Source organism: Mandrillus leucophaeus, unplaced genomic scaffold, assembly GCF_000951045.1.
Source record: "Mandrillus leucophaeus isolate KB7577 unplaced genomic scaffold, Mleu.le_1.0 Scaffold147, whole genome shotgun sequence".
Lineage (NCBI taxonomy): Eukaryota > Metazoa > Chordata > Mammalia > Primates > Cercopithecidae > Mandrillus > Mandrillus leucophaeus.
Window position 1 is genome coordinate 976,707 of NW_012101443.1, and position 23,535 is coordinate 1,000,241.

General features: G+C 44.7%; 1 protein-coding gene across 1 annotated transcript in view; it reads left to right on the forward strand.

Moving 5' to 3' along the window:
- Positions 1–23,535, forward strand: part of ERICH6B (glutamate-rich 6B) — a 78,356-nt gene that overhangs the window by 3,601 nt on the left and 51,220 nt on the right. Inside the window, exon 2 of the mRNA XM_011974593.1 lies at positions 18,458–19,173. Within this exon, the coding sequence (XP_011829983.1) occupies positions 18,516–19,173 (658 nt within the window). The 5' untranslated portion in view covers positions 18,458–18,515. The remainder of the gene's footprint in view (positions 1–18,457; positions 19,174–23,535) is intronic.

A 23,535-nucleotide genomic window follows, 5' to 3' on the forward strand; every position in this document is an offset into this window, starting at 1 on the left:
CAGGAAAACTTTCTGGCCGCCGCTGACGCTTGGTCCAAACAGTTCCCCGCCAGGAGAGAGACTGGGAAAAGGAAGGCGAGGGCAGGTGCAGAGGCTTAGAATTCACGCACACACGCAGATTAGATGGGGCCCGGGGAGGCTGCGGAGCGCGGTTCCCATGGTAACCGAGAGCTGCCACAAAGGCCCGGGCCTGAGATCGCGGTGGATGCCCGCGCGGGTGCCTCGCTTGGGTAAGGGCTGCGCACTTTAGCAATGCGCTCCTCCTTCTCTTTCTCCTCCCTCTCCCTCTCCACCCCCCATCCCCCTCCTCTTCCCCCTCCTCTTCCGAGGGAGAAAGCAGGGAGCAGAGTGGAGGGTCTGGGCAACAAAGAAGCGCCAAGTACATAGACTTCTTTGTTTCTCTTGCCCTTTCTCTGCCTCTCCATTCCCTTGGCCTTTCTGACCTCTGCTTCGACCCAGCTTCTCCCCATTGTGAAGTCCGTTGTTGGGTCATGAAATTTCTACAAATAAAGGAGAAAGGGTCGCTTTCTCTCCAGAAAGCCCCTAGGTTTTGGGAAAAGTTTTGGGTTTGGCCGTTTTGCTTTTTCCTTGGCCGGCTTGCCCTTGGCCCGTTCCCCCACCCGGGGCCAATTTCCCCGGTTGGAAACTTCCGGCTTTGCCCCCAAGGGGCTTCTTTTGGCCCAATTGCAGTTCCTTCGGTTTCCCTTTTTTTTTTCCCTTCCTTTTTTATTTTGGGGGTTAAACAGCAGTCCTAACTGGCCTTCCAGGGAGATAGTGAGCAGTGACCAAGGTCAGTGTTTTACAAGTGTTCTGTGCCGAGTGACGGCTCAAAGTCACCCTCCTTGAAAGTTCAAACCTGAATATATTTGAAATTCTATTTATAAAAAAGGCGGTAGGAAATTATGTTGTCATGAGTGCACTGGGTGTCTATACTGCTAAAACTGTACTGATTGGTCTAAGGGGGTTGCCAGAACATTTTGACTTCATGTTGGCCCCCTGGCATGTTTTCATGTGGATCTAGATCAGCCCAGGCCTGGCACCATGGAATTCACAGAAGTAGGTCATCAGTTGTTCCCCTCATGGGGGAAAGCAGCAGACTTCAGCCAAGAATCCTGCAAGTTAATGAATGAGGTTATAAACAGCTACGGTAGACGATAACATTATCGACCCATTAATATATTGAGGTCTGTGGTTGGAAGGGACACATACAACTGTCTACCAAAGCTCAAGGCTTCTCTTGCACCAGGAGACAGGGTGAAGCCCTGTCCTCCCATTTCTTCTGTTGGAGATGGGGCTGATGTATCCTGCTGAGACAGACCCTGGCAGCAAATTCCTCAGCCCTGCCAGACCTCAGCCAAGAATCTGTATCCGTGAGTCCCCCGGCCCATCACCGACTGGTCTCCTCCTAGACCTTAGTGGTTTACCGGCCTCTACACTTCTGTGTTGTGTAACTCAAAAAAATCTTTGTATAGAAACATTTGCCTATGTTCTTCCTATCCCACTAAAATTAGAAAGTGTGAGTTTAATAACAGAATTTATTCTGTGTTTCATATTTAATTCCTTCCAAACTCCAAATGTGGAACCAGGCATCTGTGCCCTCTCAGACTGATGCTTTCTAGGAGAAAGGGGTGCTTAGGCAGCACACCCCACATCCCAAGCCTGCCTCTCAGCTCTATAATCCATAGAAGATGCCCGTTCCAGTTTTGACTGGTGGTCGTGATAAACTTCACCTTTATGTTGGTTCACAGCTTCAAGCAGTGCTTTTGGAGCATGGCTATATGTGTGTGGTCTGCACTTAGCCGTGACCATGGGCTGAGTGCCCAGGGAGCTACACCTGATCATGTTCATGGACACATTAACAAAATAAACACTGTCAATACTCCTCACCCAGGCCTAATTTTCTGAACCCCTGACAAAAGCTGGAGCTTGCAGCCCTAATCAAATTAGTCTGTACAACCGGCTTTCTACAAGGTCTCAGAGGTTATTGGAGGCACCAAGGAGAGATTCAGGTACAGTTCCCAGGTACTATTAGGAATCTGGTCCAGAACCCACCAATTCCCAGAACTCTGTAGCCTTTTGGCCGTGAATATTTTTTTCATTAGGAAAAGCTCACTGCTACAAGGGTACCCCTCTTTGAACAAGGACATAGGTCCAACACAGGATAGGTAACATGTCTACCAAGGTAAACCATTCCCTATCCTGCAAAATTCCTAACTGCTAGAAACTTGCAAACTCCTGACACCATCCTGGACTCTGTGGAATGTGCAAATGAGCTCTTTTGCCTGGATGTCTGAAGAGTCCAGTCTTCACATTGAGAATGGCCTCGATGTGACCTAAGGAAGAAATCCATGAGCAGTCAAAACCAGAAAGCCCCTTGGCTCCTGGTCTTACGATCCTTCCCAATGACTAAGTGGGGCAATTTCAGGTCATAAAAGATGCCCTTCCTCTCTGATTCTATACCTCCCTGATCCCCCGTTGAAATCCAGAATGCTTGCTGTTTCCATAGTCTGTCATGTGAAAACATAGACCCTCTAGACAAGGCAGCTGCCCTTGATTCTTTAGGGAGGTCAGCAGTGGGAGGAAGAGCCCTACTGGCCAGGTAGGTAGGAGGGAGGAGAAAAGGTTGTCACATGGGCATTAAGGGCATAGGCCCCTTCCATAAGTAAGCTCCCCTGCAACATCCTCTGGCTAGCTTTTAATTCAGTGAGGACTGCCCAGTTCTCTCATGGGCCCCATACCCCAGGGGCCAGAGGTAGTGCTGGCATCTGCTAGCTCCCCATCATCTCCCCTTACAGATGATTTCTCTTCCAACTCCTGTTAGAACTCTCCTCTTTATTCGTTCATTACAACATAATCATACTATGTTGTATTTTAATTTATTTTCCTGTCTTTCTGCTTCAGCAAGAAGCTTTCTTGAAAACTATCTTATTAAGTGTGCCTTATGCAACCTTGTGGCCCCAGTGCCTGACACAGTGTCTGGGACATTAAAAAGTCCTCAATAAATGTTCGTGGAAGGAAAGAGGTAAAGAAGAAAGAGAAAAAGGAGAGGAGGGAGACTTGAAAGCTTATCATTTTCAGAAGCACATTGGATAAGGTCTGGTGAATACACTAAATGATAGTATCAGGACTCACCAATATTTGGGCAGCCTAGAGGGGTGAGGCAAAACCTGCAAGATGAAATGTAACATCAATCCATGTAAATACTGGTATCAGGTTCAAAAGATAAGTAGAAGTTTAGCACAGAAGAAAAAACAGATAAAGAACATAAAGCTACCTTTAAATATTTGCAGCTCACTGTGAAGCAAGCCTGGACTATGTAGCTTCGGGGAGCAGACCTCGGAAGGCTGGCTGGAAACCCAAGGGAAGAAGATTCAGCAGTGGAAGTATGTGCCATTTGATTCATGCTAAGTATAGTGCCTGGCACATGGAAATGGTGGCTGTGATTTTTGTTATCCTTATTATTACAGTGTCATGGTCATTATTTATTATTCATTAGATCTGTCCAACAGTTGGTCTCAGGAGGCACTGAGCTCCCATCCTTGGAAAGCCAAGGTCATCACTGGTGCACCACCTGTGTCTGGGGACACCACGCCTGTTTGGGGTGTTTGTAAAGCTGATTCCTAACCCCTGGCCTCCCCTTTTCCCTAATCCTATGACTCTAAGAACAATGCCCTGTATGCCCTGGGTAGTGAATCTCTAGATGCAATTCCTGACTGAGGAAACTGTCTTTTCTATAAAGGTTTTGCACTCTTTGCATTAGTTGCAGCGTGCCTCCCTCGTGCAATGCCACTGAAGCATTTCTTTGATGTTGAAAAACAAAATTGCTTTGTGTGAAAGCTTCTTTAATCTTATATAGATACAAATGCCTTGTATCTTTGGGGATACGCCAGACCACTCTTAGTATTTGAGAATTAATCTTATTAAAGAAAGCTCTGTTTAATCCCCACTGCTATTTGCCAGAGATGTCACATAATTCAACACCTGTTCCTGCTGCCGCTTTACTGTGCACTCTTCCCGGATTTATTGTTAAGGAAAACGCATTGGTTCGATCAGGCTGGACAATGGGATTCTAGCATTTGGTTGGATGCTATAGCTATAGTAAAGTTCCTTTATAAATATTAACTCAATTTCTTTTAAAGAAAAGGAAAGAAAAGTAAGGGGTAGGGGACGCTTGCTTGTTGTGAAGAATAACAAATGATATAATGAAATTGCTTCATTAACTATCCAACTCAATATGATTACTTACAGTAAACCATCAGTATTGCTAAGAAAAATGGAGTTAATATAAAGTAACTATTTGTTGTCTCTTCCCAAGTATATAGGAAGCCCCTGTCCTTGATTAGACCTAGTCTGTAGAATATCTTTTGCATATAAATGTATATTATATATAAATATATATATGTACACACACACACACAGTCCTGCTACATAACCTTTCACTTGACAGACCATGTATACAACAGTAGTTCCATAAGATTATAATACCATATTTTTACTCTTCCTTTTCTATGTTTAGATATGTTTAGATGCACAAATTCTTACCATTGTGTTACAATTGCCTATAGCATTCGGTACAGTAACACACTGTCCAGCTTGTAGCATAGAAGCAATAGGCTACACCATATAGCAATAGGCTGCACCATGTAGGTTTGTGTGAGCACACGCTGTGATGTTCACACTGTAACCACATGACAGGTTCTTCCTGCCTGCTGCACAAGCAGAATCAATTCACAGAGACCATGGCACTGCAGTGAAGAAAGAGTTTAATTCACGTGAGCCTGGCCACACTGCACAGGAGATGGAGTCATTACTCAAATCAATCTCCCTGAGCATTTGGAAGTTAGGGATTTTCAAAGATTGTTTGGGGAAAAGGGTTGGGGGTGGCTAGGCAAAGGGTTCTTGCTGCTGATTTTTTGGGGGTGCAATCATAGGGGTATAAGATGGTTCTCCTGCTTGCTGCGTTACTTCTTTTGAGTGGGCCACAGGAGTAGTTAGAGGATCCAGGTGGAGCCATAGGTGTCAGACATGAAAAAACCTGAAAAAGACATCTCAAAAGGCCAATCTTCGGTTCTACAATAGTGATGTTGTCTGCAGGAGTGATTACAGCTGCATATCTTGTGACCTCCGGAATAATGGCTGGCAATCGTTTATGTCTACACCTTAGCAGAATTCAGGCTCCTCTCTCCTCCTGGCCTGGTGGTCTCTCATTAGCTTTACAAAGGTGGTTGAGTTTGGGGAAGGGCTATTATCATTTCAACTATAAACTAAATGTCTCCTAAAGTTAGCTGGCCTAAGCCCAGGAATTTTTATGAGCATCTTGAAGGCCAAAGGCAAGATGAGGGTTGGCCAGATCAGATGGCCTTCACTCCCATGATTTTCTCACTGTTATAATTTTTGCAAAGGTGGTTTCAACACAATGGCAAAATTGCCTAATAATGCAGTTTCTCAGAGCGTGTCCCCATCATTAAGTGATGTATGATTATATAAATATGTCAGTCAACATGAAGTCACCGGCTCCCTTTCTCCCAATTCACTTCTGGATCTTCTCAGGAGCTATCAGTGAACAATCCAAACACACAACCATATGAGATAACCACTCAGTTACTAATTTTATCAATTATTTGTCGAACTCCTATCAAATGCCAGGCACCATTCTAGCTGGTGGGAGTACGATGGTGAACAAGAAAGCAAAGTTCCTGCTCTCAAATCTACAGACCGAAAAACATGGTATGTTTGGGAGTAACAAATACTATGAGGAAAATAAAACAACATAATAATACATGTAGTCATTGGAGGTGAGGGTCAGGGGGTGGCAGTTTTAGAAAGCCTTGCTGAGGAGGTGACATTGGAGCAGAAACTTGAGAATGAACTAGGTGTCGGAAGATCTTCAAATGGATGAAGAACTTTGCAGAGAGTGGGAAGGGCAAGTGGAAGCATCCTGAGGAGAGAACAGGCTGCAGCAAGGGAAGGAGAGGCTCCAGAAGGGCAGGAGAGGATGTGGGGCCAACATGGTCAGCCCAGGAAGGCTTTCAAAGGGAAGTGGAAGCCACTGGAGGATGACTGGGAGCAACACAGAAGCAGTGGAGCAATGTGGTCCATTTTCTGTTTGTAAAAGCCATCTCTGAAGAACGGATTATTGGAAAGCAAGAGCCAAAGCAGAAAGACTGCCATAGAAAATGCTGGATTTGACGATGGTGATGGCAGTGGTGGTAGAAGGAAGAACAGATTCAGGACATTTTGCGGGAGGTGGTGCAAGAGGACTTAAGGATTGATTCGTGGGTTTGGGAGGATGAAAAAGAGGAATCAAGGGTGACTCCAAGTTTCTTCATCTGAGCACTCAGGGAATTAGACCCGAGGTTCGCAAACTTTCTCTGTTCAGGGCACCCTCAACGTCTCAGTGAATTTTTCACGTTGCCCACAGGCCAAAAGAAATCCCTAAAGGTTTCATGTATTGAATCATTACATCCAAATAACTTAATGAATATTTGTGTCTCATCCTTGTGTCATGTATTTATGTCACCATTTAATACACAGAAATTGAAGGACAAAATAATGCTTTTATTTCCTTCTTAAGTAGCCACTGCAGGGGAGAAAGCATGATTTATTTTCTTTCCCTTTCTAGGTTATTAGTGGAGACACTGTCCTGAAAACAAAAGTCAGATTAACAAAACACATGCAAAAAATGGACGAGTGCTTGCCGCACCTATCATACAGGAGAGGCCTCAGTTCAAAAGTATTTCTCTCTCAAGGCAGTGGCTTAGGGACCTTGCTTAAATAGTATTTTAACAAAGAGCCATAAATACCATGTAGTGACAAGACAAAGAAAAGAGCAATTCCAGTCTATCAAAAAGCAGGAAAGTGTGTGGGAAGAGAGTAAAATCTGTTGCCAGATTCCTCTGGTGTCTGCTGCTGTCTTCTCTGGGCCGATAAGTAAATGCCATCTCCAATAAGGACGGGTTTTTGTGCTGCCATCAAGCAAACAGAGGCTGAGACCAAGTGTTCCCCTGCATTTTCAGTGTCTTTAACTTAACAATTCTCAACATTTTGGAGGAAAATATTTTTATTTCCTTCCCCATAATGACTTACTAATGAATCGTGTGTACCCATTGGGCATTGCACAACTTCCCAAATCTTGGAATCAACTGGACGTGGCCACCCTCATTTCCTGTTCCATACTGATTTTGGGGTGGTGCCTGATTTTTATCTCAACAACTGCCAAATGCCCAGCTTTGCAAAATATGCCATAATTGAAAGGAACATAGTGTAATCTAAAGTTAGTCGATGTCCAACAGATGTAAAGTATCACTGTTACCCTCAAAAAATTTAAACTATACTGTGGCATCCCTGTGAGTTCTCTGCAGTGCCCAGGGAGCCTTGGTGTACAGATTGGTGATGCCATTTAGGGGTGGGGGTGGGGGTGGCAGAAGAGGCACACTGTAAGTGAGGGCTGCTTTGGTTTGATTTGCTGTTGGACATTCAATGAAAGATACTGATCAAGGAACTTTAAGGAAGCAACATACCACAAAACTAAATTCTATCCAATGTTAGTATAGAAAAAACCTATTTTCCAGCATTGTTAAGAAATATGTTTTCCTCTGCCCAACTTCCTTGGTAACTAACCAGAAGACGTTTTTCTTTCAGCTGTTATTGTTGAAAACTCTCTTGGCTTGGACTCAGTTTACCCGCTGACATTGTAAGTACTCAGCCAGGAGCCTGACCGGGCTCCATTGTCCCATGTCTTGAAGTCTACACAGTCATGATTTCAAATAATTCTTACTGTCCTCCCTGTTAGCCACTCTGTGATCCTAGAAACAGCCATCTCAAAATAGATCTCCGTGAAGTGGATTTTATTTTCCTACAGAAACAGCATTTTAAATGCATTGCATTTCTCATTATGAACAGGGCATTCCATAAACTCTAGACGTTACCACCAGTAGGGCTTCCAAAGAAATGTTCTTGCAGTGTTAAAGCCTCTTATCTGCAAGCTCTGAAATACGAAAAGTTCTGAGAACTGAGTCTTCCTGATAAGTTTGTGGGACACTCATTTTTCCACAAAACCTGACCTTCCAGAACTCCATGGGGAGCAAAATCCAACCTAAACGGAAGTGGGACTAAAAACTTTTCTTTATCCCACTTATTGTAAAAGTTTACATGTTTGCTGCAGAAATACTAAGACTCACCACAGCATGCTTCCCCAGAGCCCTCTGGGGTTGTTTTGTATCTACAATGTAATTGTTATGTCTAAATTCCACAGCATAACTGGCTGCAAGGATTTTGAACAAGGGATAGTTAGTCTCAGAAACACAGGGTAGAAAGGAACCTACGGATCTTCTAGGTCAATCTATTAATTGCCTGGAGGTATGTGGCAGAATCAGCAAACATGTTCAGAATCATATACTTTTCAGGCGAGGTGCAGTGGCTCACGCCTGTAATCCCAGCATTTCTGGAGGCTGAGGCGGATGGATCACCTGAGGTCAGGAGTTTGAGACCAGGCTGACCAACATGATGAAACCTCGTCTCTACTGAAAATACAAAAATTAGACAGGCATGATGGTGGGTGCCTGTAGTCCCAGCTACTTGGGAGGCTAAGGCAGGAGAATCACTTGAACCTGGGAGTCGGGGGTTGCAGAGAGCTGAGATTACACCACTGCACTCCAGCCTGGGTGACAGAGTAAGACTCTGTCTCCAAAAAAAAAAAAAAAAAAAAAACACACACACACATATACTTTTGGGATCTCAACCAAGAAGACAGTGCAATTTCTCCTGCCACCAGCTGCCCACTGCCTCACGAGGCAGCCTAAACACGTACTCATAATTACTGAAACCCTGGTATCTCAGCACAGTTAGTGGGTAGAAAGGTATTTTTCACACACCCCAAAAATACCCTTCTTCTGAGATCTGAAATTAAATATGGCATCTGTTATAACACTTATCAATAATTCTGCTTCGTTGCTGATAATTGTGACTATTTAAGAGAGGTTAATTGAAAGGTTCTTTATATGACTCGAAAATTAGTGCAGTCAACTTGTAACCACGGATGTCTTTTCATCTCAGTGAATTTCATTTTAGCAAGTAGGAACTCTAAATGTTACTTCTTTGTTCTTTTAAATAATTTTCATGAAAGCTTTTAAATATTTGAAGGAATCCCTAAGAACTTGAGTTATAAAGATTGGAAAGAAGACATATGTTGCTTATCTCCTCTTTTGCAGTAGTTAGACTTTGGAATGAGACAGACATTGAGTCCCAAATATGGCACTAAGTAGCTGCGGCCTCAGACCGGCTCATTGCTCTGGTTCTTAGATAGTTAATAGGATAACTATACTTTGCCAGATTGTGATCAATCTTTAAAGGAAAAGAAAAAAGAAAAGCAAAATAACTTTTTCTGTTCTAGGCACATAGTAAGTGCTCAGCAAACGACAGAAACCCAACTTCTTCTTCCTCCTCTTCTCCCCCTCTTTACTTTCTTTATCAAGGAGAATTATTGTTTAACCAGAGCCTATGGAAGAGGCTGTGAGACAGCTAAAGCCAGTGCACCGGGGGAGACCCCTAAGAAGGTCCCCTGAGAAGGGCTCTCCTCCAAAACACACATGACAGTTGGCACTGGGGAAAGAGCGTCGCCCTCCGCAAGAGCAGACCTGGGTCCAAATCTTAGTCTTCCCACTTAGGACTTGCCTGACCTTGGTGGAGTTATTTGATTTCTCTGAACCTTAGTGCTGTCATCTATAAGAGGGAGATGATAGCGTTTACCGCATAAGGCTGCAATGATGAACCCATTAAATAGGGCCCATGAAAGCACTTTGCAGCTCAAGGCACTATACAAATAGTTAAAGCATAGAGAAGAAGCGGGGCCATACTCCAGTCTGGAAACAGAAGAACCTGTTCCTAATTTAGATAAAAGGAGAAGAAAAGGCAGATGTGGCAAATGACAGCCCAGTCCGTGTGATATTGATGCTGGGCAGAATTCTAGAACATTTCACTTGGGACAGGGTAAGGCAGCAGGGCTCCCTGGAGAGTGAGGCAGGGGGCACTGCACCTCTCTGACCACCCTTAGAGATGGGAGGACACCTTGAGTGGGTTGGGAGTCAGGGAACCAAAGAGGAAGGGCTTCAGGAATTTGAGGGGGAGAGGCCTCGGGAGCAAAGTCAGAGTGACCTCGGGGATTCCAGGGGCCAGATCTCAGGGAAGGGCTTGGAGAGTGGAGACTGAAGGGCCTCAAAAGCTTGGCCCAGCCAGCAGCCTGTGGAAAGAGCTGCTTTCATCCAAACCTTGGGTTTGGTTTGTTTTGTTTTGTCCTTTTGAAACAGGGTGCTCTGTCTCCCAGGCTGGAGCACCGTGGCTGATCTTAGCTCACTGCAGCTTCGACCTCCTGGGGTTCAAGTGGTCCTCCCATCTCAGCCTCCAACGTAAGCTAGGCTCACAGGTGCACAACACCATGCCCAGCTAATTTTTTAGGTTTTTTTAGAGATAGGGTCTTACTGTAGTAGCCAGCCTTCTTCTTGGTGTTTCTTTGTTTTTTTGTTGTTGTTGTTTTTTCAGCCAAAAATGTTTATAGTAAGATTTTCTTTCTCCCACCTTTAGTCTATTTTGATGCTCAGGTAGAAAACAATTTTTTCTTTCAAACAACTTTTTTTTTCGCACTTCTAATTGAAGACTGTAAACTCTTCTGTTTTCCCTGAAAGCTGATTTTCCTTACCTGTGAAGCGAGGATAATGATGCCTACATCAGAGCTCGCTGTGAGTGTGGAGGGGGCCAGAGCTTTGGCCACACAGAACCTTAGCTCCCCTCCCCACAGCCTCCCCTGACTGATGGATGGAGATGGGCGGCATGAGGGGCTTCTGCCGCAGCATCCCCTGGGCTTTCTGGTTGGACATTTGTGTCAGTGGTTTGGATGAGGATACAGATAAGACTAAGCTGGGAGGAACAGGAAATGGCTGGCAGTCAATGCAAGATTATTTGGATGAGCCAAAGAAAATGTAACGTCCTGGTTAGAGGGGCAGGAGCCCCCTTCCTCTTTTGGAGTAGGTGCTGCAAACATGCTCACAGAGTCGGCAGAGTTCCCTCTTCTCAGAAACACCACACCACACTGTGAGGGGCCATCACAAGTGTGCCCCTGTCTCCACGTGTCTGGGCCTGGGCTCGGCTTCTGTTCTGGGCCGCCTATGTAGACAGCCCTTGGACCACAACAGTGCATCTGGAGAGAAGACCCTAGAAACCTCACCATCCACAGAAAGGTGGAAGGAGGGGGTCAGTATTCACACATTGACTCAACACACATTGTACCCACTGTGTGCTGGCCAGGGCCCTAGGTCCTTGGGCTACACCAGTAAATCAAACCAAGATCCCTGCTCCCAGGGAACTCACTGTGTAATGAGACGAGCAAGGCAGCGCACACCACAAATGAATAACGTACTTGGTACATTAGATGATGAGAGGTGCTCTGGGGACAAAGGGGGAAGGACGGCAGGTTAAGGGAGATGGTAAGTGCTAGGAAAAAGTAGGGGAGGACCCAGGGTGATGGGGCATGCCTCACTGAGGCACCGGGGAAGGGGGCGACAGAGGGAGCAGGACTGTGGCAGAGATATGGGGACAGGCCCCAGGCACAGGGAGAGTAAGGGCCTTAACCAGAAATAATGCCCTGACCAGCACCTGGCATGTTAGGAAGGACCAGCAGGTCCAGGACCAGCAGGGCAGGAGCCGAGGGAGGTAGGGGGAGAAGAGTCAGAAGGACATTGCAGGCACTGAAAGGGCTTTGACTTCATCTGGGAGAGGGGAGCTATCACAGGGAAGTGAGGGGTCCACCCCACATCTTCAAAGCCAGCAACCCTGTGAAGAATAGACCTGTTAGGGGGTGTGATCGTTAACTTTATGTGCTAATTTGACTGAGCTAAGGGAGGCTCATTATTTCTGGGTGTGGCTAGGAGGGTGTTTCTGGAAGAGACTAGCATTGGAACTGGTGGAGTAGGTAAAGAAGATCATCTTCACCAATGTGGATGGGCATTGTCCATGCCACTGAGGGTCCAGCTAGAAGAAAAACTTGGAGGAAGGGACAATTTTTTTCTCATTCTTTTTCGTCTGGGACATCCATCTTCTCCTGCCTTAGGACCTTGGAAGTCCTGGTTCGCAGGCCTTCAGACTCCAGGACTTACACTAGGGGCCCCCCTCCTCCATGTCTCAAACCTCCAGCCTTGGACTGAATTACACCACCAGCTTTCCTGGTTCTCCAGCTTGCAGACGGCAGATGGTGGGGCTTCTCGGCCTCCATAATTGCGTGAGCCAATTCCCATAATAAATCCCCACTTATATATCTATATATATCCCACTGGTTCTGTTTCTCTGGAGAACCCTGACTGATACAGCAGGTTATTGCAATAATGCAGGCAAGATGTGTTCGTGGCTCAGAGCAGGGTGGGAAAATGGAGGGATGAGAAAAGGTGAGATCCTTTGAAGAAGGAGCCAGGCTGCTCTCCTGGTGGATATGAGGTAGGGTGAGAATGAAAGAGAAGAGTTTTAATCCAAGGGCTGAGAGTTCTGGGGAGGAAGACTAGGATCCCAGTTTAGGCATAGTGAGTTTGAGACGTCTGTTAGACATCCCAGCAGAGATGCCAAGAAGGCTGTTGGAGCTGAGCCTGGAGTCCTGGAGGAAAGTCTAATTGCTACCTTCAAACCCTTAGAAGGCTGTCATGTAGAACTCTTCATACTGGCTCCCCCAGGACTGAAAAGGGCCAGTGATGAGTGGAAGTCAAAGCAAGAAGACTGATTCAGTCTGAGGACTTCTGGACTGCAGCTGTCTGGAAACGGAATGATGAGCTTTATAAAGCACAGGCTATCTTACTTTATAGATAACAACTTCCTGAAAGCATGGCTGAGAGTCAGAAAATGTGCTGACCCATTGTGAGAGCAGTTCTCTCTTGGCAAACGAAGCGTCACCAGGAAAATCCCTTAAGTCAGGGCGCTTTCCCAGGGAGAGGTACCAGCCTCCTGAGGAAAAGGGAGATCAACTCCGGCACTCCCCCAGAACTATCATTTCTCCTGGGACCCAGCCACCAGGACCCAGACTGAAGGACAGACGGACCCCAATCTCTAAACCTCTCTGCTGGGCTGCAGACAGTCCCTGGAGCAGGGTAGTTGGAAAGCAAATCTCTTTTTTCTCTCCCCATGGCATGAACTGATGAAGGCCTCCGAAGGACCCACAGCACCCATTCACACATAGAGGTTTACACACGTGCACTTCCGAGCTGGTTAGGAATAAGTGTGCAATAACAACAGTGCCTGGCCCTCCTTACGCCTGTACACACTGCCTGATTGCATCCTTCCAGGAGATAGGTCCTGTTGTTCTCAAATGGGTCAGAGTCTGAATCACAAGTTGGAGCCAGGATGTTTGCCCCAGACACTGGGTATCAAGTTGCCGTTACTGTTTATCGCACCTGTAGGCTTGTCTTACAAATGTTTAAGAGAATTAAAGGGAGCGTGTGTAGAATGCAGTTTCTCTTTCTGATCTTTGAAATGAGAAAGCGGTTGCCTGGACCCTTTTTACAAGGCCTGATGAGAAAATAGGAAGAAAAGACGCGTCACCGTCACGCTGAATGACGGCATGCCATTGATAAATGCTCCCTGGGCTAGCCAGGCGACTGGCTGATTCTGATCGGTTAAGCAGCTACAAAAATCTGAGAGGTAGGGAGCCCTGCAATGTAAGCCTTTGATGGAGTGGCCAATGCCTATGTGTGCTCCTCACCTCTCCCAGGGGAGGGCTAGACAGACTGGCTGTCAAAGAAAACTAAAGCTGGACAGCCATCAAAGTCATAAAATACATACATTTTAAAATTGCTTAAAGATAGGCTGTCACTAGGTGACCAAGGCTGGTCTTGAACTCCTGGGTTCAAGTGATCCTTCTCACTTCAGCCTCCCAAGTAGCTGGTACTACCAGTGTGCACCACCATGCCCCACAGTAAAAATATATTTTACTCAGGAACTATTGCAATAGGAGAAAAGAGATCCCAGTATAGAACTGGACTCAATTCTGAATACAGCATGGGCAAATGGAAATTTACAGCCAAGGAGCAGAGTGGGGAATCAATGGATAGGAAATTAACTCAGAGGAAACATCAAGACATCATCAGGGTAGACAGGAAATTAACAAGAAATGGGATAAGGGAGATTCAGGCTAAGCCAGCCTGACAGGATTCTTGAGGAAGGCAGGCCTGGGGCATGGGGAGGATGAGAAATCTGATCAGGTAACAAGGATAGTCAGATACGGAGGATGGGAAGGGGTTCTTGCTAAACTGACTTAGCAGGTTTCTTGCTAAAACTGGACTTTATAGAACTACAACTTAATCCAGCAATTCCACTCCTGGGTATCAACCTAGAGGAAAAGAAATCATTACATCAAAGAGATACCTGCACCTGTATGTTTATCATAGCACTATTCACAATAGCAAAGATATGGAATCAACCTAATGTCCACCAACAGATGATCAAAGAAAATGTGGCATATATACAAAATAGAATACTGTGCAGTCATAAAAGAATGAAATGTCTTCCACAACAACATGGATGGAACTGGAGGTCATTATCTTAAGTGAAGTAAGTCAGTCACAGAAAGACAAACACCACATGCTCTCACTTCTGAGCAGGCATAGAGTGTGGAATAATACACAATGGAGACTCAGCTGGGCGTGGTGGCTCACACCTGTAATCCAAGCCCTTCGGGAGGCCGAGGCAGGTGGATCATGAGGTCAGGAGTTTGAGACCATCCTGGCTAACACAGTGAAATCCCATCTCTACTAAAAATACAAAAAAGTAACTGGATATGGTGGTGGGTACCTGTAGTCCCAGCTACTCGGGAGGCTGAGGCAGGAGAATGGTGTGAACCCAGGAGGTGGAGCTTGCAGTGAGCTGAGACCGCACCACTGCACTCCAGCCTGGGCGACAGAGCAAGACTCTATCTCAAAAAGAAAAAAAAAAATAGATGATGGAGACTCAAAAGAGTGAGGGAGTGGGAGAGGAGAGGATGGTGAGAAATTATTATAGCAAGAAATTACTTAACAGGTACAATGTATGTTATTTGGGTGTTGGAGACCCTAAAACCCTGACTTTACCACACAACCTATGAATGTAAAAAGATTACACTGGTACCCCCTAAATTTTTACAAAATAAAGAAAAAAATAAATAAAATGAAACTGAATTTTACAAGGAAGTGCGCAGACGGGTCTGGGAGAAGTTTCAGGAGCCTGACTGGAGTTTGGTCAAGCAAAGAATCCTTGTCACCACTCTTCAATTGCTCTCGCCATCCCAGCTCTGTCTTAGGGCAAGGCAGCAGGAGCCAATGGGAATTAGAAGTGGACGGCGATAATAGGTGTGTGTTAAGGTTTTAGATGAATAAAGCTGAAGGGGCTTCCTTTACAACAGAAGAGGCTTCTGCAGACATCGCTGTGGGTGGGTCCCAAAGCTTTCCGGAGCTCACCCTTTGCCCCAAAGACAGTGTCCTCCACCATCAGCTCATGTATCGTTTATACCTCACCTCCTCCAAAAAGCATTGGAGGCAGCCTACCTGAAAACATATTCATATACCACAGAGCCATAAAATGAAGAATAAAAGGGCAAGTCAACTGCAGGCACAGCTTCCAGTCCCCGCTGCTTCTTAACTGTCTAGCAAATGGCCATGGGAATCCTCTTGCTCCAGAGTTGCTTTAATCCGAACACTTTCACCATCACCACTGTGAAGCAAAACTTATGGGAAGCCATCAGTTTGGATGAGGCCCCTGCACCAGGTCCCAGTAGACAAGACCAAAAACCAGAATGGAGTCACTCGTGCTAAGTGCCACGTAATCAAAGTGAAACTGCAAGGAAACAGATAGATTCCAGAACAGCACAGTTTTTCCTGAAAATAGGAGATTCCAGTCTACCTGAGTGAGAATAATAAGCAAGTCCTCTCTCTGCTTTAACCCTTACCAAAAAAAGTAACCTGAAGAAACTCGATGTTAGCCAATCCACTTTTTTTTTATTGCTGTTTCTGTGTTCCTACCTCACAGAGCCCGCTGTTTTGCTACTGCCTGGTGGGAGCTCTCATTCTGTTTGTAAAATGGTTCTATTCATGAATCATGAATAAAAGCCAATTCAATTAATAACTAAATTTGTTGCAATTTTCTCTTTTGATGCCACCCAACACAAAATGCTTCATGATGGGTTTTAAAACTCTCCATGCACGGGCTTCCCTTTTACTGCTACCATCTTTGTCACCTCTCAGCATGATCAGCTTTCCCTGCCCCAGGCAGATCCGGTTACTCCCTACCCTCAACCACTGACCTTTTAAGCCATCAGGCTACCAGGGAGGCCTTGTTTTCCTCTCCACCAACTCTTTCAGTCAGTTATTTCCCAGAGTTACATTCTGTGAAGCTATCACAAGGTAGGTTCTCTGGAAATAGACTGTAAAATGCAAACTGCTGAGATGCAACTGTTGAGATACAAAATGTTTCTTGGGGTCAACCCCTGGAGGAAAAAGGGAGAGGAAGCAGGCCTGGCCCAGATGGAGATGGCACTTGTGGAGTAGGCTCGGTGAGCCTTGGTCAGCCTGCCGGAGAGCTCTGGGGTGAATGTGGCCTCTCAGAGGTGCGCTGCCTGGTAGCCTTTCTTCCTCCACCTTGCCTGGTGCTCAGATACAGGCTGCCCCAAGAAGGGCATCACTACCAGAAAGGGAATCTGCAGCTGAGGCACATCCTGAAGGAGCTGGCAGCTGGGGCCACCTGTTGACCATACTTCTCACTGCTGGGCAGCAAGTCCTTCTTTGAAAAGGGGATCTGGACAGTGTACTTCTCTGTTCCCTGCCCCAGGCTAACCCTATCAGAATCCAGCAATCCAAGGGCTCCAACAGTGATGTGGGTGGGTAAATGTGCCATTTGCCCATGATAAATGGCCTTGTCCATCACACCCCTCATCTTGGACATCATGCTGCATTTGCTAAAATTGATCCTGGTGGTCTCATCTAGCTGGTTCCCTAGAACAGAGTTTCCCACTCAGACAACCAGAAAGAGGCATGCCAAGATATGTATCTCTTAAGTCCCCAGAGCAAGCAGAAGGATTCTGGGCCAGTTGCCTCTTCAGTCTGTCCTGTTGCGCAGAATAAATGTCATTTTTAAACCTTCAGGGTGCACTGCTATAGAGCCACCTCTTCTTGGCCCTTCATTCAGTCACTGGCCATAGGTTTATTGGACATCTATTATGCACCAGGCTCCAAGCTAACCATCAGAGATACAGTGGGGAATGGGTTATAGAAGGTCACTATCATTGAGACATTTACACCTAGTGGAAGAGAAAAACTGAACAAGAACACACAGAAATGGACACATAATTAGACACAGTGATAAGTGCTGTAAAAGAGAGTAACAGGGTGGGGGCAGGGCAGGAAGGATGGGGATAGATAAGGCCAGAAAGACAGGCAGGCATGGGATGAATTTGGCATCGTATTCTAAGCACAACAGAAAGCCACTGGGAGATTTTAAGCAAAGAAAATCCTGATTTGATTTATATTTTTACAAGAACACTCTTTGCAGCAAGTGACTAGCAGAGCAGTGGCAGGGGTCTCAGGAAAACCAGTAATTCAGTCTAGAGATGGCGTGTTCACCATGGGGAATCACAGCGGGCCACAGTGGAGAGGAGCGGGAGTGGAAGAATTCAAAATCTATTTTCAAAAAAGAATGACACTGACCCCACCCACCTTTAAGGAGCTTATACTGTTGGAAGGACAAACGTGCTAACAATTTAATATAGCAAAATAGTTACTTTAATAAAAAAAAAATAGAAGACATGGATGGAGCAGAAGAGGGAGTCTGGAAGTCTTCATGGAGGAGTCAAGATGCTCAGTGTTAAAACATACGTAGCATTTGCCTGGCGAGCTGAGGGCAGATGGTGCTGCGGGCAGGGCTGACAGTGCATGTGGTAGCCATGAGGACGTACCCCACAGACTTCTGACCACAGGGGCCTGAACTGACCAGAAGCCCCAGCCACTGTGTCCATCCCATGCTGTGGGAACCCTTCCATTGTGTTGGTCACTTGTGTTTAGAAATCTGTTTTTTGTGACTCCTTTCTCCCCAGATTTCAAGCTCCTGGAAGACAGTCTCGGTCTTATTTATTGTGGCAATAAATACTTAATGAGAAATAAAAATCTTCTCTAGCAATAGCACCAGTAAACAATGATTGCTTTCCAGCCCTCCCCGTTGACTTCATATTGTGCAGCAATTTCAAAGGCCTGGCCTTCAGGTGTGGTCTCCCCACCCAGCTCGTTGAGGGTAAGCCTCCATTCCCTCTTCTTGTGCCGTTTTCCACTGGCCACTAGGTACTGATATGCATACTTAAAGAACCCTCCAAAGACTACTGATTGAAATAAGTGAATAGAAATGGGTTTAAATCAATATGCAGTTGCTATTACTGGTTAATAGGATTTTATTCCTTTCTTGGATACAGGATGATAAAGTGACGTTGGCTGCTGCAGAAGGAGTTCACCACCTACAACTTCCCCAGCATGTCTGCTGAAAATAATCAGTTACCAGGAGCATCACCTCCTCACCCTCCCACAACTCCCCAATGTTCCACACAGACCTTACCTTCAGAGAAAGAGGATACTGAAGTAGAACTAGATGAGGAAAGTCTACAGGATGAATCTCCAGTTTCTCCAGAGGGAGAGTCTGGGGAGGACAAAGAGTATCTGGAGGAAGAAGAGGACCTGGAAGAGGAAGAGGATCTGGTGAAGGAAGAATACTTGAAGGAGGAAGAGCATCTGGGGAAGGAAGAGCATCTGGAGGAGGAAGAGTATTTGGGGAAGGAAGGGTATCTGGAGGAGGAAGAGTATATTGAGGAGGAAGAGTATCTGGGGAAGGAAGGGTATCTGCAGGAGGAAGAGTATCTGGAGAAGAAAGAGCATCTGGAGGAGGAAGAGTATCTGGGGAAGGAAGGGTATCTGGGGAAGGAAGGGTATCTGGAGAAGGAAGAGTATATTGAGGAGGAAGATTACCTGGGGAAGAAAGGGTATCTGGAGGAGGAAGAGTATCTGGGGAAGGAATGGTATCTAGAAGAGGAAAAGGCTCTGGAAAAGGAAGAGATTCTGGAGGAGGAAGCAGCTCTGGAGGAGGAAGAGAATCTGGATGGAAAAGAAAATCTGTATAAAAAGTATCTGAAAGAAGGTGAGTATCTGGAGGAGGGAGAGCATCTATAGGAGGAAAAGTATCTGAAAGGGAAAGAAGGTCTGGATGAAGAAGAGTATCTGGAAGGGGATGAGTATATGGAGGAGGGCCTCCCAAAGGATGGTAGCTCTAGTTTCCCAGGATGCCCAGGAAAAAAAGCACAAACCTGAGAGAGAGCCAGAGCACAAATTGTCAACCCTATCCATGGTGCTGACAGGTAGGAAGACTCATTTACTGACCAAGTTCTGCTCACAACTGTAATATAATAGCCTTGCCCCAAAGCACTGCACCAACAAAGCAGGCAGGAAGACTTCATAAACATAAGCCATCTGTTTATAATAATAATTGTTATTTGTATCTTTCCTTTTTCATATTACACAAGTAATACATGTTCATTGCAGATGCTTTAGAAACTATATATAAGCAGGCAAGGAGCAGTAGCAGTGGCTCACACCTGCAGTCCCAGCAGTTTGGGAGGCCAAGGCGAGAGGATTGTGTGAAGCCAGAAGTTTGAGACCAGCCTGGACCACATAGCAACACCTCATCTCTACGAACAAATTTTAAAATTTAGTCGGGTGTGGTGGCAGACACCTGTGATCCCAGCTACTCAGGAGGTTGAGATGGGAGGATCACTTGAGCTCAGGATTTTGAGCAGCCTGGGTGACAGAACGCTCATCTCTTAATAAAAAAAAAAGAGAGAGAGAGAAGAAAGAAATAAACTATATATAAGCAAAAAGAAGAAAGCAAAAATCACCACCACTTGACTATCAGATTTGATAATCACTTTCTGCACTTGTGATTATATCTTCCCCAGACTTATTCTATATATATACACACACACATACATGTATTTATATACACATATATATATACACATACACACACCCCTTTTGTAAAAGGATCAAGCTTTATATTGTGTTTGTAACCTGCTTTTAAAGATATACTTATTTATATATTTATATAATTATATATAAACACTATATGTATATGAATAGCATTTAATATTATATACATTTAATATATTAAGCTTTCTAAAAATCATTTTAATGACTGCATCGCATTGTATTGTGTTGATAAGCTATAATATTTTTAATCAATCTTCTATTATTGACCATTTATTGCTTCCAATGTTTTGTTCCTTTTTTAAAATGGCATTTTGGTGAACTGTTTTATCAGAGATCTCTATTTCCTGGAATACATTCCTACACTCTGTTGCTAGGTCAACAGACACTGGTATGCTTCTCAGGATACCCATTTATCTCCCTTAAAGGAATCATTTTAGTCTGGGGGCAAGTGTTTGACTTTAGAGTGATTTTTCTCATCCAAGGACTAAAGTTTTTTCAATACTCTTTCAGCAACTGGCAGCATTTCCTCATGTTGGGTTTTATTATTTGACAGTAGCCTCCTTGTGCTGTTTGCTGGCAGTGATTAATGTGCTTTTGCTCATATGTCCCTGTAGTGTCTTCTCTTGATGTTGTGACTGCATGGCCATATTCTACTAGGTACAGAAATGTAAAGGTTGAGGTCACCTACATCATCTTCATGCTGGCCTATAAGGAGAACTAAACTATTTTTCTGGATTTGGTTCTGCTACCAACTGCAAGCATCCTAGGCAGCTTGAATTTTTAAATTCCTAAAAATCTGATTACACTCAACCTACATCCTAAAAGCTAGGTGTTATCAGCAGCCACACAGGCATTTGCTGTTACATCCCTCTCCATCAAATCAGATGTACCATCCTTAATTCCTACTCCCCTCCTGGAAATTTAGTTGTTGCATTAGAGAGGTAATTCCGCTATTGCTGGGAAACTCTCTTTTCTGTGTGCCTCTACCATTAAGTTTCCTCTTGGAATCCTAATGTCCCTGCTGTTCAAGTATCAAATGTAATTCTAATACTGAAAAATAGCATTCAGGGCTTTTTCTCTTGCACGGTATGAATCAAGCATTCTTAACATGTCCCCTCTATGTGCTGGATCTTAGTAAATATATTACCCACTAGAGTAGGACAAATACAATGCTGTCAAGCGAATGGAACTGTGTATAAAGCAAACACTTTGAAAATAAATGTCCTGCTAACAAAAATTGGAGAGGCACTGAAGAAACACCAGGGAGATGCTGAAATGCCTTTCAAGGCTCATGAAAGAATGTCTTGGTTTATGAAATTCTAGGGCTTCAAGACAGATTGTACAAAACAGGTTAAGAAAAAATTTATAAGGAATTTCTTAACTTTTCAAAAAATATATATCAATATTTTTCGGTAGAATATTCTCCTAATACCCTTAAGATATAACTTCGTTTACCCTTGTGTTGAACCTCAGTAACTAACAAGAGTGCCTTCCTCACCTATAGCAGATGCTCAGTACATGTAAATTGAATCAAGTGATCATATTCACTTCCTAGAGCCAGTCACACTCACATATACATGGGTGCCCACAAATTCTTTTAAACCTTATCAATTAATTGGCATCTATAAAATGAGCCCTAGATATGACAAATGGGCTTATCTCTCATGCTGATGCATTAACTACTAGAGGTTAGTGGAAAACTACGCTGAGAAGAATTCTGAGGCCTTGTCTGGGCTCAGCAGCAAAGAGTGCTGTGATCAACTAGTAATGTCTGCCACAGGAGCAGACAGTGAAGGGGGTGCCTGAATGCCATTTATTTATCTACTTAATAGCAAATAGGAGTCTGTCATGAAGAGCACATTTTCCTTTCTCTCAGGATCTTGACTGCCTAGGTTTGAAAGCCAGCTCTCTCCCTCTCAGTAGTTGCATGAGCTTGGGCAAGTGACTTAACCTCTCCATGTCTTGTTTGTCTTCATTGTAAATAGGAACAGCATTAGCCCTACCTCATAGGATGTGTGGGAGGATTAAAGTCATTTAATTAGGTAAATCATTAAGAGATATGCCAGGCACATAGCATTTTAGGCCCAAGAAAGTGTTGGCCATTGTAAGTATTATTATATTACATGATGTATTATTATTCCCTTGCCATTGACTTGTGACTGGCCACACGCCCCTAGCCACATTACCTGCTTTGTGAAATGGACATAACCAAAAGATGGGACACAATGAACCAGGCTGTGGGAGGGATCTACACCCTCCACTCATCCACCCTACAGGCCGGTCAACTTCAGAGACTCCCACAGCCCTGGACAAATCAGGTTACATCAGACTAACAACCCCCACCCACCTCTCTTCCTTAAAGGTTTGATTCCCCCCAAAGTTTATGGGGAAATCCACTAAAATTAGGTGAGCAACTTGAATATAAATGTAGCATCAACTGCCAGTGAATAATTGGTTAGTTGCATCTGATTGGCCTGCTGGGGGAGTTCAGATTTTGGATGCACAACATGGGTGTGAGTGCTGTGGTGTCCAAGTCAGAAAACCCAGCACACGGTGGGGCCTAGACCTTGGGCATGTCACTTATCATCTCTAGGTTTCAGTTTCCCCATGTGCAAAAACGCCTTTCTCACAGTGGGTTGCAATAAGTAAATGAAGTAACATATCTGAAACTGCTTTGAAACTCCCCTGTACCATGCAATTGTAAGTATAAAATACTCTTCTAATCTTACAAGAAGAGAGGTGCTAGATGAGCCTCCAGGCTACATTGCTCTCCTGCTGCCGTAGAACATACTATAGAGTGAAACCACCCCACAATGAGACCCCTTTTCGTTTTTTTAGTACCCAAGACATTCCTAATGATAAATTCTGCCTTGTGGCAAATAATGCTATAGAGATGTCACAGTACATTGATTTTGATTCATCATGTTTTTGCCTCATCTTTTGATATACATAATGCATCGAATTTTATTTTCTTTACCCTGCTAGCTCTTCCTCAGCAGCTCCAAATGCTGGACAGGCCTAACTGCTGTAATTCAGTTGCCATTTCCAGTTGAGAGCTGGTGTCCCAACTACCATTTCCAACAGGGAACCTAGCAGTTCTGGAAATTTCAGAAGAAAGGTGCAACAGACACTAACAAGGCAGAGATGAGAAAGCCAGCCAACTTTTCATGCAAGGACGTTCACCTCTGTGACCTTGAGTCAACCACTGTTGGGCGGGGGGATGCTGAGCCCCAGAGCCAGTTGCTGATGCCTCCACTGTGCTCCCAAAAGAACAGAATTATTTTCTGTATGTGTGTTGTCCCAGTGAAAGTTAGGGAACATAGTCTGATGGCACAGGGTACATATTGTCTATTTCACAATCTCTATCTTCTTTAATTGTCCCAACCATTTTCTCTTCCTGCCCATTTCACAGATGAGCAACTTGGAGCTAGAAAGAAGGTATATGACTACTCCAAGGTCACAGAAAATCATTAGAACTGCCAGGACAGGCTCCCAAACTTTCTCTCCTCTTCTAGTC